The following is a 14092-nucleotide window of genomic DNA, read 5'->3' on the forward strand; positions in this document are numbered from 1 at the left end:
TACTTCCTTGCTTTTAAGAGTTCGGACACTTTTTAATGTGAAGTTCCAGAAGCACTGAAAGTCATTAGGGACATATCTAGGGATTGCTTGTGAAAAAGTCTGGATGAGAAAGATATGGAAAGATAGAGACATTCATTCTTAGTGACAGAAGCATGAACTGACCTCAGATGTGAACATGAACAGGATGATTCATCTTTAAAACGGTATTATAACACATGTGTTGCTGAGATGCAGTAATAGTGACAGAAGTCAAAATGAATTATTAATCTGTATTCTAGGCTCAATGTAACCTTTAACCACTGGGGAACAGCATCCATAGAATAAAACCCATTCCACTAAATTTAGTCTTGAGCTTGAGGTAATATTAGTCAATCTCTGAAATCAAAACTAAAGTGGCTTTTACCAAGCGAAGTAGGCTTCATGAAAAAAAAAAAACAAACAAGTATACTTAACTCTTCTGTTTTTGAAAAAAAATGAGAAAAAAAAATAAAGAATGAATACAGGAAGAAGTAAAACACACAGTTGTCTAAAAGTTACTAGTATTCTGTAGTCCTGCATCAAATCTTCTAGCCAAATGAAGATATGAATCAGTTTATCTCTCATCACTACTTCAAATAAAGCTTAGTCAAATAAATAACCTGCACCATTTGTGTTTATTGTTAAAGAAATTATTTATAATTAAATTATTGATAGAGTAATCCCTACCCAATATTAAGTTGACATTAAATATAGCGTCCATTTATTAGTGTAATTACTAATGAAAAAATATTTTTTTAGCAAGGATTCCAGTATGTTGCCAAGATTCTGTAGGTAACGTCTTTTTTAGTCATATTCTGTTGGGTTTTGGTTTAAGGGCTGTTTGAAGAATTTTGTGTTAATCTGGTTTATAGTCATGAGTGGTTACTGAATGAAGAAAAGTATAATGAATTGATCCCATATCATATGCTTTTAGTCTGTTCCTCTCTTGTGTTCTCTTCAGTTATCACCCAATATTCACTAACCATTTTACTCAGGTTTCTGTATAGTTCAACTCAAATCCCAGTTGTGATGCCCCTCATTTTTGCCCTTTTCTTAACAGAAATTTCCCAGTGCATGGACTGCACTGTTTAACTTCGTACTGATAAGTGCAACCCCTTGTGACACCTCTGAGTAGCACTGAATGAAATTCTGAATGCACTAATTGATTTAATTAAGCGATACACAGAAGTCGAGGAAAAGGTCATTTATTTCAAAAGAAACTATTGTCTTAGAGTAACGTTATTCTATGATTATTTTTTTTTTCACCCCTGAAGTCTGAAGGAAGTGTTTTCTCTGGTGGTTTTATTCGCAGCTGTTGAGTTCATTCCTCACTGGAATGAAAATAATTATTTGTAAAAAGGGCTAGAAAAGTCTTGCATGCCAATAGTATTCAATTTGTCCATAAAGGTATGCCATTTTAAAACAATACTATTTAAAGAGCTGAATACTTTTCTAGAAAGAGTAAAAAGTAATAACGTTATTTGATAGAGCAAATTCTTAGCTGGGAAAAAAAAAAAAAAAAGAAAAGAAAAACAATGTTTTTCAACATAGTCACAACCACTAGCTATGCATTTTCACCAACAGTGAACAAGAGTCTGCATGACATGGTCTTAAAAATCTTCATGGCCATCTGGAACGTGTATTGTCTTTCACATTGCTGTTGCCTCTCCTGAAACACACCATCCACCATTTCACTGTGCTCACATCCACTGTTTAGTATGTATAAATGTTCACTAAGTACTGATGAATGTCAACAGGTGCAATTCGTTCTCCATGGAGGAATTCAATCGCACACCTTTGCTTCATCTGCACTTCCATGTCAGATGCCATTTTGTCAGAATGCTCCTCTTCTGCCATCTGTTACAGGGCAGCAAAACATAATGGAATATTGGTGGGAAGATTCAGCCTCAACTGCCATACCACCATATCCTTCAGCATAATAAAATAAGAGGCGTTACGTTCAGATCAATCATCCTCCTATTCAACATGCATTTCATTCTGTAAGTTGGAATCGTCTCTGGCAGCATAGAGACAGAAGGAATTATTAGATTTTTAAGCAAGGGAGTTCCAATCAAAGTTCAAGTGAATGCAGACTATTTCTAAAAGCTGAATGTAAACAGAGATAAAATCACTGCCAGCTGTCAGATGGATTTCCTCTAATTTTGTTCAAGTCACACACCAGGTAGCAGCTTTAGATTCTTTTTTAGCTTTTACTTCTTGCCTTCTTTTTCTTTATTTGTCTTTTCCCTTTTAGATTTTTTATTGATTTTGCATTTTTTGCAATTAAAATCCAGAGAACATTTATCAAATCAGAAGGCAAAGCATAAGGCAAACTCTTCTACTAAGATGCCTTTTGTCTGTCTGCACTCAGTTTTCTGTGGACAAAAGGGTTGCCACTCCTGACACAAGTTTTTGTATGCACATTTTTTCTATTTTTCTCACCTTTCTTATTTATATTTTGATCCAAAGTCCTTAGCTCTGTTTGGGGGACAGAGGCAGCATGATGTGGCCATGGCTGAGAATTCTGTAGAATTTTTCCCAATATGAGTGCAAGGTGTCAGATGTTGCAAGTATCTTATCTGAACTAGACAGAGATATTGTCGCCAAATGTACGTATGCAAGGCTCAGCAAAAGAATAAAATTCTCAGTGGCAGTTCTCTGCAACTAGCGACTTTTAAGGAGTGTAAACTAACAATACAAGTTGGGACCATTTTCACCTCAGGCAAAAAGCCTTTCTCATATATTCAGCATAAAAGGAAATATCTTTCCAGATCTGTAGGCTCTGAAGCTGTGGGGGTATGAATGAATTTTGACCAAAGATCCTATTTTAAATGCAACTAACTGCCTTTGCCTTCATGTTCCCACCTTCCTTGGAGATTTTTCAGAGTTTTTTGTAATAATTCAGTTGCTTGTGTACCCTCACAGGCGCACACATATGCATGCACATACCTATGTCTCTTTTAGTTGTTTAACATCATTGTGGATGTTCAGGCTGGATAATTTCACAAATCTGCTTCTTTCAAATGGCCACACAAACAGCTATGGAGCTGGGTGAGGGATGACCTTGCAGAGAGGGAAGGAAGGAATGAGCAGCTGCAGATTTTCAGCAGCTAGCAGTGCATGATCAGTGCCTGGGGGATGCACCTCAACTGTTCCTAATGTAGTTGAATTGTGTCTCCAATAGAAAACTAAATGAGCCTGAGACTGTTTTTTTAGCATGAAGACCAACAAACATTCTGAATTCGTGTCATTTACCCATCAGCCTCACGTTAATGTGACTAACTATTAGTATATTTTTGAGGATGGTTCCCAAATCCTGAGCTACAGCTGAAGTTGTCTGGGAAAGCGCTGTTAGGCATTTTTCTAACATTAAAGCTGCATAGAGGATTGTTTTGCAGTGCCTGGAAACATTCACCAGCACTCAGATCTTATACTAGATTTTCTTCAGATTTTGACCTTCTGTTCTTACCTTGCCTGCTTAGAGAAAAAAAAAATTGGAGTAATAGGGGAGGAAATAGTCCAAAAAAAAGCCTGAGACTGACCTGGGTGTTTCAGAGCTCAGGGATTTTATGAGCATTTCTGGCTCACTGCTGTTCCTCTCTGCTCATAGCAGCACTTCACATACAACAGCCATTGTTTAATAGCCAGCCCTGTTCTCCCTGCACCATTTACAGGTTTCTGCATTAAAGTCATAAATACAATCGATCTCTTCAAATAAATGAAAGGAGAAAAAAAAAAAAAAAGGAGAAAAAGGAAGAGAGAAGGAAAGAAGGAAGGAAAGAAAGAAAGAATTTTACAAAGATTCAGTTTCTCAGTTCCCTTAGATAGGTGATGAACCTCACATAGCTCTACTGATTTCTTTTGGGATATAGCCCATTGTTTTTATTATATGTATGCATTTCACTAGGATTGTACTTTTAGTTTGAATAAGTTTTGACACGCTCATCAATTCAATTTTGTCCAGAATTTAGAGCTGAATTGAATTTCATGAAAATGATTATTAAAAAAAAGATAAGAAGTATAATTTTTTCTCTTCTTTCAAAGTCATCTAGCTTTGTGTCATTTGGGATATTGCCATTGATCTCACTGCCATTGCCTTGTACTGATAGTAAAGTTATTTTTTCCAAAGCTTATCCAGCTCAGCAGGAACCAGCAGGGGAAACCTAAATCAGCAACAGGGGAGAAGTACTAAAATAAATAGCCAACACTGACAATAAAAGTCAAAGGTGGGGAGGAAGAAGGCATTCTGTTTCTTTTCCATCAGCAGTCTGCTACTTAGATGATCCTAAGACTGCAGAAACATTGTTATACTGAAAAGCATTTTAAATCACAAATAGTTTAAACAAGCATTTCTATCAAAGAGAAAAATAAATTAAGTCAATAAATGACACTACTGAATCTTAAAGTCTAAAGCGATATATTTTTTTCAGAACAGTTTCTTCAAAATGTTAAATTAACATGGTTTCAGGAAATTGATCTTTTCTTATTTCCAGATATACAGTTTCAGATATTTGAAGCGCCTTCCATTTCTGACTGCAGTTTGCCAAGTAAATTAGATGTTTGTAGTAGAGACTAAAAACTGGTATACAAATAATAACTACTTAAACAATATTTCACATAAATTTAAACATGCAAACATTATGGGCAAAGCAATTAATAACAGGAAGAGCTTTCCTTGTCTTGAGAGTGTAAAAGGCTTGCATAGCCAGGTACATTAACAGCAGATGAGTACTTATATTAATAAATTTTGATGACATCAGGTTAACACATTTAGTAACAGACTTTACTGTATTTTTCTCCTTTTTCTTAATTCATAGTCTTTGCACTTTGTCCAGAGTTCTAACAATTAATCCAGCATTTAGATGGCTCTGTATTTACACACTTCCAGACTTAAGCATGTGTTGTTGGCAAGTCTTTTAAATAGATTGAAATATCTTTATACATTTGAATTAAGTAAAGAATTGGACATCAATGTATAAGTAAGATGTAACGTTCAGAAGAAACAGTGAAACAGTCCTGAAAATATAAAAGATTTGAAATGCAGGAAAATAATAATAGTGAATACAAAGTTGGATCAAAGCATTCAGCTTAAAGACTACTCAAGAGGTAACAGCCCTAAGTTATGCCAGGGGAGGTTCAGGTTGGATATTAAGAAAAATTCCTTCTTGGAAAAGAATGATAATGCATTGGCACAGGCTGCCCAGGAAGGTGGTGGAGTCACTGTCCCTGGATGTGTTCAAGAAACATGTCCACGTGGCACTGAGGGACATGGTTAGAGGAACTAGATAATCTTAGTCGTCTTTTCCAACCTAACTGATTCTATGATACCATGATTCTTCTCAATAACTTCAGCTTTTGTATTGTTAAGTGGAAAATTAAGTTTGCTTCTCACATTGTCAAGTATTTGTACTTGCATAAGCTACATTTGGAAAAGAAAATATGTCTGTATTTTGGTGAAACTGTCAGCTCAAGTGTGAATGAGAACAAAGAGTTGATCCACATGTTAACACCCTGTATCTTTTTTTTCTGGTTACTTTACACATAACAAAACTTTTTACGATCTTATAGAAGACTTGCAGCGTGTACGTGTGTGTGACAAGGGTGGGGAGAGGACAAAGGGGCAGATTTTTAACAATGTTTTCTCTTTATCACTCTTCTGACATTTCAGATCTGTATAAAATTGTGCTCATTCCTTTTTTTTTTTTTATGGAATGAAAATTAGGACAAGGGTGGGAATGAAAAAAATATGGGATAAGATGTAAGAATTTCAAAGATGTAATACATATTAAGTTCCTTCTGTCTTTTGCTGACAGAAACTTCTCTTTTATGCAGCTGTATTAAATGAAGGGTAACAGTTAATAATTAACGCAGCTAACAAAACATATTATTGCAATTGCTTTTAATGAATTACCATCTCCAGTGAAAAGTGGTGCTTAACTGTAAGAAGCTTTAGAGATAGTATATAATGTTAGCACCAGAATTTCTCAGTTCCTTAGGAAGAAGAGGGTCATGAATTTTCAAATATAGTAGTCCAATAAAGCTTTATTGGACAATATCTGTCCTGTATTGATCTTGTATGTTGTTTACTCTCTATTTGCCTATGGCATGTACAAAGTAGACTTCCTTCCTTGCTTATGTGTACTCAGTTAATTTTATTATTTTCTAATATAGATCTTTAAATCTCATTGTAAAATTTTACATTTCTTTTTAATCACCTATTAATGAAACTGTGCTGTTTAATGTATAATAGCGGCTCTATAGGGCTCAAGCTTCCCTCATGTTAAAGGCTGTAAATAGAATCTGATCAACCTTGAGAATGAACTTGGAGATCTTTCAATGAAACAACAGTGTGACGATACTCCTGCTTCAACCTTTTAGTATTTTGAGGTGTAATCACTTCAGCTTTTCTCTCAGAAGTGAGACTATTTATTCTACCTCTACACCAATATTAACATGAAGGTGCTTATTCTAGCTTTAATATTGCCGTAGGAAGTCATATTTACTTTGCAGCCATCAACAGTAGTGTAGGTAGGTGTAATGTAAGAAATATGAAAGGTAAATTTCAATTTCAGTGTGAGAGGTAATTTCAATTGACTGCTATTTTTTTTCATTTTTCAGTAGAGTTTTTTTTTAATGTATGTAATAAATTAGTCTTATGCAAACTGAAGCATACATGTCTCAGTCACAAGTGCTTTCCTCTAGCTCATTTGCTTAAAACAGTGAACTCATGGAAGCTATAAGAAAAATCCTATTTCCGTTTTCCTGCTTCGTTACACACTGAAAGGAAGCAGGAATTGCAGCTCTTCAGCGGCAGCTTGGAGGATTTCCTCTGAGTTCTAATTTTCTAATTCCAGAGAATGAAGCATACTTTTTCCTGTTAAATTGGATGAAAAAAATAAGGAATTAGTTTAAGTACCCAGCTTTTGTTCTTCCTGTTTTCTTTCATTTGTTGTTTCATTAGGGGTTTTTTTAGGTCATGGAGTTTTCTATTTTTGCTTTTTTAATCCACTTATTACTCTGCTTTGCAGAGAAAATCAAGAATGCATTAAACTCTTCCTGAGCTACTTCAGTAACTCAAGGACCTATTTATCCCCTGGCATCAAATTGCTTTTGATTTTATCAATTAAAATTGTAATGTCACTAAAGATTTTTGTGAGGTCAATAGACAAGTCAATGAATTAGTAGCTTGTCATTGCTTTAAGACTGGTAACCACTTAAAACACTCACATCCACTGGAGTTGAAATCAAACAGACTTTCGGTAGGAATGGAAAATCTCACCATGATAAGAGTGAGCATGAAGAGAAACCACATAAAACTGCAACTGATGTTTGGAGATGACTTTCAAATATGTTGATGTCTTCATTAGCTGCTATTTATGTTGTTTCTCATTGTATCAATAGAACTGATACACATTTATCTACTAACCACATTTCATCATGTAGAAAAGCAAATGGAAAAAAAAGATTAGAAGAAAATGGTAAAATCAGATTGTAACAGCGTAGCCAGGAAGTAGAAATTAATCAGAAATTCATTTTAAAAGGAGCATCTTAAGAGATTAAGACTCAGCTCATTTTTATATGCTGCCATTTGAGACTGTTTCTAATTATTCTTCCCTACTAGTTTTCCATTGATTTTCATTTTCTTCTTTTGAGTACTCTCTGGTCAAATTCTCATTTATACTGGTGTAAATATGGAATAAGGCCTATGCATTTAGTAGAATTACTCTTGATTTACTTCTGTGAGTCTGAAAACAGAATATGACCCTTTTTATTTAGCAATAACCAAACTGTCCTTCTTAATTTTGAAGGCAGTTTGAATCAAGCGTAGGTAGAAAAAAGTCTCCAAACTTTGAATAGACTAAGTTTGCTTATTAGGAAAAGACATCCATTAAAGAGAACAAAATTCTACCTTCCTACTTTTTAGGAAGGTGTTGCACTGAAAGGCCTGCAGTTTTAAATTACCTGCCAAACAGAATTTAGCTCTGGATGACTCAACATCAGCCAGACTGTGGAACAGGAGAAAAATAAACCAGTTGCTTTCATACTATATCTTCTTAACAGTGATCACCAAGAAAAACTTTGTGCTCCAAGATTTCAGTAAGGACTGCTGCCCAACAACACTGTGAGTTTTGGCATACTGTCATAGCTGTGCCTGTGTGGTCCCCAGTACAGACATTCAGCAGCATGATATATCCTTACTGATTAGAAGTCAATCAAAATGCAGTATTAAAGGGACAGAAAATCAGATAAAAATATTTGTTTTTTAAAAGTAGAAAGTGAAGTAAAAATATTTTGATTTTGAGGTGGCAATGAAAATATAGGATGTAATTTACTATCATTGTTTCTCCTCTTATTTTCCTGCAATGTTTCTATGTACCTTACTTCACCTTCCAGCCTCCTTTCAAGCAGATTGTAACAGTAGTCAGAATAGAGAGAAATGTGTTAGCATAGTTAGTAGTGGGAAATTTTCAATGGGGAATAACTGTTTTAGGTGAGTTTTTGTGTTAGCTAACATTATGAAAGAGTTGTGGCCAACTGTCCTGAAAACTGTTCTCTCTGACAGAATCTCAACATGGTAATCTAAAATCTGCATCTTCCCAGATATTAGTCATTTTGAAAAATCCAAGTTGTGTAAAGCACTTTCCCTTCCTATTGCATCACAATCTGGAACTGTTTTATCTGCTCTAGAAATGTGTTTTCTCAGTCTCTTAGCTATTTTTAAAGCCATCACCACAGACACTAATGAAAATTGGTTTTGAACTCTTAAGACCCTTGCATTCAAAGGTTAAAAGAATTTAAATGAAAAGGCTGCTTCCATTTGAACCATCAAAGTAAACTGCTCAATTAGAATCACAAAATGACAGAATGATAGACGTTGGAAGGGATCTCTGGAGACCATCTGGTGCCACCTGTCCCTGCACAAGAAGAGCCACTTAGAGCAGCCTGCCCAGGACCATCTGGACAGCTTCTGAATATCTCCAAAAGGGGAGACTCCTCAACTTCTCTGGGCAGCCTGTGTCAGTGCTGTGTCACCCTTACAGGAAATATGTGCTTTCTGGTGATTAGATGGAACCTGTTGTGTTTGAGCTCATAGCCTACTGTACTCATTAATTATATCATTTGGACTAAAAACTCACTATTTAGTCAGTCTTGGAATATGATATAAATAATTAAAAGTAGTATGGTTTTGGTGGACTCTGAAACACAGTCTCCCATGGAGCAAATTTCAATGCTCTACTAGGCAGGGAGAACAATGGGCATGTTTCTCCTATCATCTAATGATGACTGTACAGCTCATCATTAAAGTTTTTAAACTTTAACTTATTGTTGTACCCTTTATATTCTGAAAATTTCTTTTTTTCTTGTTGCTGTTAAAGCGGCGTCCGAGCAGATGGCCAGCAATGAAATTCAGAAGAGGATCTGGACATCCTGCATATGCTGAAGTGGAACCAGTTGGAGAAAAAGAAGGCTTCATCGTATCAGAGCAGTGCTAAAAATTTTTAAGACAGAACACCAGTACTGGCCTACAGGTGTAAGACATTTACTTTGCATCTCTATAAAGAAAAGGAGCCCTAAGCTGCTGATAGTAAGAAGATTTTGGAAAAGCTTTGTCCAGGAAGAAAAACTATCTAAGATACCAGATTACCATTGCACAGTAGTCTTTGTTAGTGGACTGAGACATGATGGTTCATGCAGAACATTTGTCAGTGGACACCTATGGTATCAGAACTATGGCACACGTGCCACATTATTGGCTTTAGGTGTGGTGGTGCACAGTAATCAAAAATATAATAAAGCTTTGGTGCACAAGGGGATTACCCTGTGGTTCAAGTGTTCTTCTCTGGTATGTCAAAGACTGAGTGACAAATCTGTACACTTTCAGTGCAAAGAACACTGATCAGTGTTCACAGGTGATTGAGAAAATTATCTCAGTGCAAGTGAAAAAGAAAAATAAAAAAAAAATTCCAATATTTCTACAAAAAAATGTGGAAGTACACTCACTTTTCAATTCTAAAATAGCCTATCCACTTGAGTAAGTGAGCCACAATGTATATGCTTTCCAGGAGTAGTACAATGTTTCTTGTACATTGCTGATCAATATCCTTTCAAACAATTCATGATATACAAACTGATAAGAAATGAAGGCAACAGAGAATTTTACAACGGTGAAATTGTTATTTCATAGGAGTTCACAATGAAATTGGGCTGATTTTCAGTTTCAATGTTCATTAAAAATTAATTACCAGGTTCTTTTCAAGAGAAATCTTTCATTTCTGAGTGGTAGACTTAAATCAAGGCAATAGATCTTTTTTATCTGACAGAAATGTTATGGACCATTTCTTAGACAACATAATACAAAAAAAAAAATCTGAAGATATTAAACAAATGGATTTCTATCCTTTGCCATTTCAAAATCTTTACTAAGAAGCACCACAGACTTCAGTGCATCCTTCCCAGAGATTCAGATAAAAGTGTTATTAAACCCTGCTGATTCATAAAGTGATTTTGTTTAATGCACATAGTAGTTGCATAAATATAAATATAAATATATTTTTTTTTAATAGCTAACACAAGGCGGGCTCTTGTGACTGTTAAGACTGCATTTTTGTCATTCAGACAAAGGAAACAGATTGCATTACTGCATATTTCCACTGAGTTGTAACATAATCCTTAATGTTAGAATATTTTTATGTTGTGTGGGGAAGGTGGTTCATGTAGTCACAATACCATAACCTTTCAGCCTATTGAAACCACTCTTTCTTTAATGTTGACCCTTTCCCTCCATGTATAGGGAAAGACAACGCTATAAATTCCCAACATCAAAAGCAGCTACTCCTTTCATGAAAGGGTTAGTATATAACGAGACCCAGATCTTCCCTGCATGCATGGGAACCTAAATGCTTTGATGATCTGGGCCTGAGGTATTAAAATATTAAATTCAGGTATTATACATGCATTTCATTGTAGTCATTGACTATCAAATTTTTAAATACTACACAAAGAGAGATACTTGATGCATTTTAAGGCGAGATATACAAGATGATCAGTTTTGAATACCAAGTAGCTAAAAAAAGTTGTTGATACTACCTTATTAGTACATTTACATTTTCTGTTGATGCTTGTATGGTATAAATTTGATTACTTGATGCTGTTCAGTAAATAATACTATTTTTTCTGTATTCTTATATTCTGTGTAACACATTTTTTTTCATCTGTTTTACATCATCTAGCATGAGACTGAAACTGTTCAAAACCTAACTGGTATTAATCTGAAGGTACTAACAAACATTCTCTTGAAGCTTGGTGAAAAATCCACAGCAAGTATTCTTTTCCATTTGTGTGGGCTTCTGGTAGGCCAGATTAAATTGCAGGCTGATAATTCTGATAGCAATAACCAAATGTATGCACATACACATTAATCTGGTGGCACTCATTAAGGATACCACTGTACATCATTTGGACACTTAGTTGATGTGCAGTATTTACCATCAGGTTTTTTTTAGGGATCTTGAAATTCATCAGCTAGGATTGATTGCCCAAATAAAGCAATTGTAGAGCTTCCCTTTGAAGCATATTGGCATCCTGTTTGAAATCAGTCTTATTTCAGAGCACATCCTGGGAAATTATACTGAAAAAATTTACAAAAATCTACAAAGTAATGCAATAAGTTTGGGAGATATTTCATACAAGTAAAGAATGTTTATTTTATTATGAGTTTACAGGTTTGCACTTTGATTCACTCTTAGTTTTCTTGTTTTAACCATGTATGTAGTTCATGTCATGCAATAGAGCTTAACGAATATTTCTAACATTGTTTAACAAGCACGACAAATTTCAAATTCAGTATTTGATTACTTTTGTTCTAAGGCCCTCTTGCACAGGTAAAGGAGGTTTATTAATATTTGCAAACTAACTTAAATTTTAAACTAGTCCTTGTTAAAATAACAGCAATTATTTTTCATTCTTTGTTCACATCCAATAATTTGGTGGCAGATTTCACAGATATGTGGGGAGATCTAGTGTACTTCTTTTGATTTTTGCCATGATGTTATATGCTATGGATTATAAAATAATGAGTTGCTGGGTTTATTTAATAAGATTGATGGGCCATATGCTTATATCTAATAAGAACTGATATCTGAAGAGAAAAGCTCCTGCATACTAATGGAATGTATAGTGTCTCATCAGTGTCTGCTTTGATATATTCTGTGGTATGTTCTATTTATCCCAGTAGGCAAAAGTTGATTAAGTAACCTGTTGCTGTTTTGTAATTCCATCTGGTTTTCTAATTTTTTAATAATTAAAAATTGCCACATTAAAAATGACACAAATATAAATCTTTAGAAAGCGTGGTGAAACACTGATATTATCTGAGATTCTTACTTTTATCACTTTATAAAGCACCAGCATGACTCATCCAAACAGAAAAAGGGTCATATAAACTCCTCCCAGAGACTCAGCTGAAATGTTGTTGAACAACTCAGAAATAAATTTCTATCCAGGTCTCTGAAACAGTGGCTTCACCCACATTCCCTTAATTTGAAAGTACTTCAGAATATTTCATTTGTTTAAATGTTTCCTTACAGAGTCTTTTATTCTAACAGTTATTTTAACTTATAAACACTGCCTTTAAATCTGTGTACATGTCATGTGAGTCATGGTGGCATGACTGCAAGATCTCCAGAAAATGGTTTCTTATGTTTTCCATTTTCATTTTAAGTGTTCATGTGCACCTAATATTCTCAGTGCTGTACTGTTCATACTGTTTCACAGAAAAATGAAAATCTGAAATCCAAGGATTCAAAGTACATTACTGAATAACTCCAATCAATATTTTAGATAAATGCATCACACTTTATTATTTTTTAAGTACTGTATTCAGACATTAAGAAATGTTGGATTTGTGCAAGATCTGTAATCATACTCACATGTATGCACGTGGCAAAGTCTTCTTTAATTGCCTGCCATGTTTCTCAGTGCACTCTTTGACACACTGAACTTAGAGAATGGAGGCTGTTTTGAATGCGGCTATTCCATTTATCTTCTCTTTCCTCAAATTTTGTTGCATTCTTTGTTACATACTGTCTAAAACCTATTATTTTTTTCATGGACTTTTCTGCATTACCCATTATATTTACTGGCAGGATATATACAACTTTATTCATTTATATTCTGAGCATCTCTGTTAAGGTTTTTCAGAGGAGGAGAACAAATAAAAGAGGAAAATGCAGGAGGAGAAAGAAGGGAGGGGTGTCAGCATTTGTTACTCAGAATAAGCTTCAGTCTCTAAGTAAGGACGGACTACCTGACTTTTCTTCTGTGTATGGATTCTGGTTAATGCAAATATGTGAAAGTACATTTTTCTGTTATTGGCTGCATCCCTTGCAAACTTTTTGTCGAGACATTTTAGTCAAAAAAACTATTGCTACTGAAACTACTGTTCAGTGGAAAACTTGTCCCAGATAGTTTTTTTTTTATGCAGCAGAAGGTCTCTAAAAGCAGTTCTCAGGGCATGGTTCTTAATTACACCCCTTTAACTAAGCAGATATTTTTGCCCAGTTAATTGACATAGACTCCTGCTTCTCTGTTGTTTCTCTTGGAAGATAATATATAGGGATATTAATTAAGCACTTCCCATGAAATCTGCTTTACTTCCTTTGGAGTATCTCTTTTTATTTGAAGACAAACAAGCTGTTCTCTTACTTGCTAACATTTCTTCAAAAGACATTTAATTTATTGACTGCTTGGGTGGCACAATGTTTCCTCAGACACCTAGAAAGCTGTTTGCAATAAATATCACTCAAGTCTGTCTGGCTTCATTTGGATTGCTGTTTTTATCATGAGATCATTTTCTTCAGACTTAATAAGCATCAACAAATTTTGTTTTGGGAGGTAGCCAATGATACTGTAATCTGTTTGTCGTGTTTAATTGCATACCAGCAATGGTGTCTCTAAGTTTTCCACTTAAAGTTTAAGCTTGATGACGAGGATCTCAGAATCACACCTCCATCCTGTTTTTAGTGACAAAATGCAACTTTCCAAAGGAAGAAAGCAGTGTGCATTTTGTAGATAT

General features: G+C 34.8%; 1 protein-coding gene across 1 annotated transcript in view; it reads left to right on the forward strand.

Annotated features, from left to right (window-relative positions):
• The window catches only part of PLXDC2 (plexin domain containing 2), a 238889-nt gene extending 225000 nt beyond the window's left edge, over nucleotides 1–13889 (forward strand). The window contains exon 14 of the mRNA XM_031614427.2: nucleotides 9396–13889. Within this exon, the coding sequence (XP_031470287.2) occupies nucleotides 9396–9512 (117 nt within the window). The 3' untranslated portion in view covers nucleotides 9513–13889. The remainder of the gene's footprint in view (nucleotides 1–9395) is intronic.
• The last annotated feature ends 203 nt before the right edge of the window (nucleotides 13890–14092 follow it).

Source organism: Phasianus colchicus, chromosome 6 (genome assembly GCF_987193195.1).
Source record: "Phasianus colchicus chromosome 6, bPhaCol1.hap1.1, whole genome shotgun sequence".
Lineage (NCBI taxonomy): Eukaryota > Metazoa > Chordata > Aves > Galliformes > Phasianidae > Phasianus > Phasianus colchicus.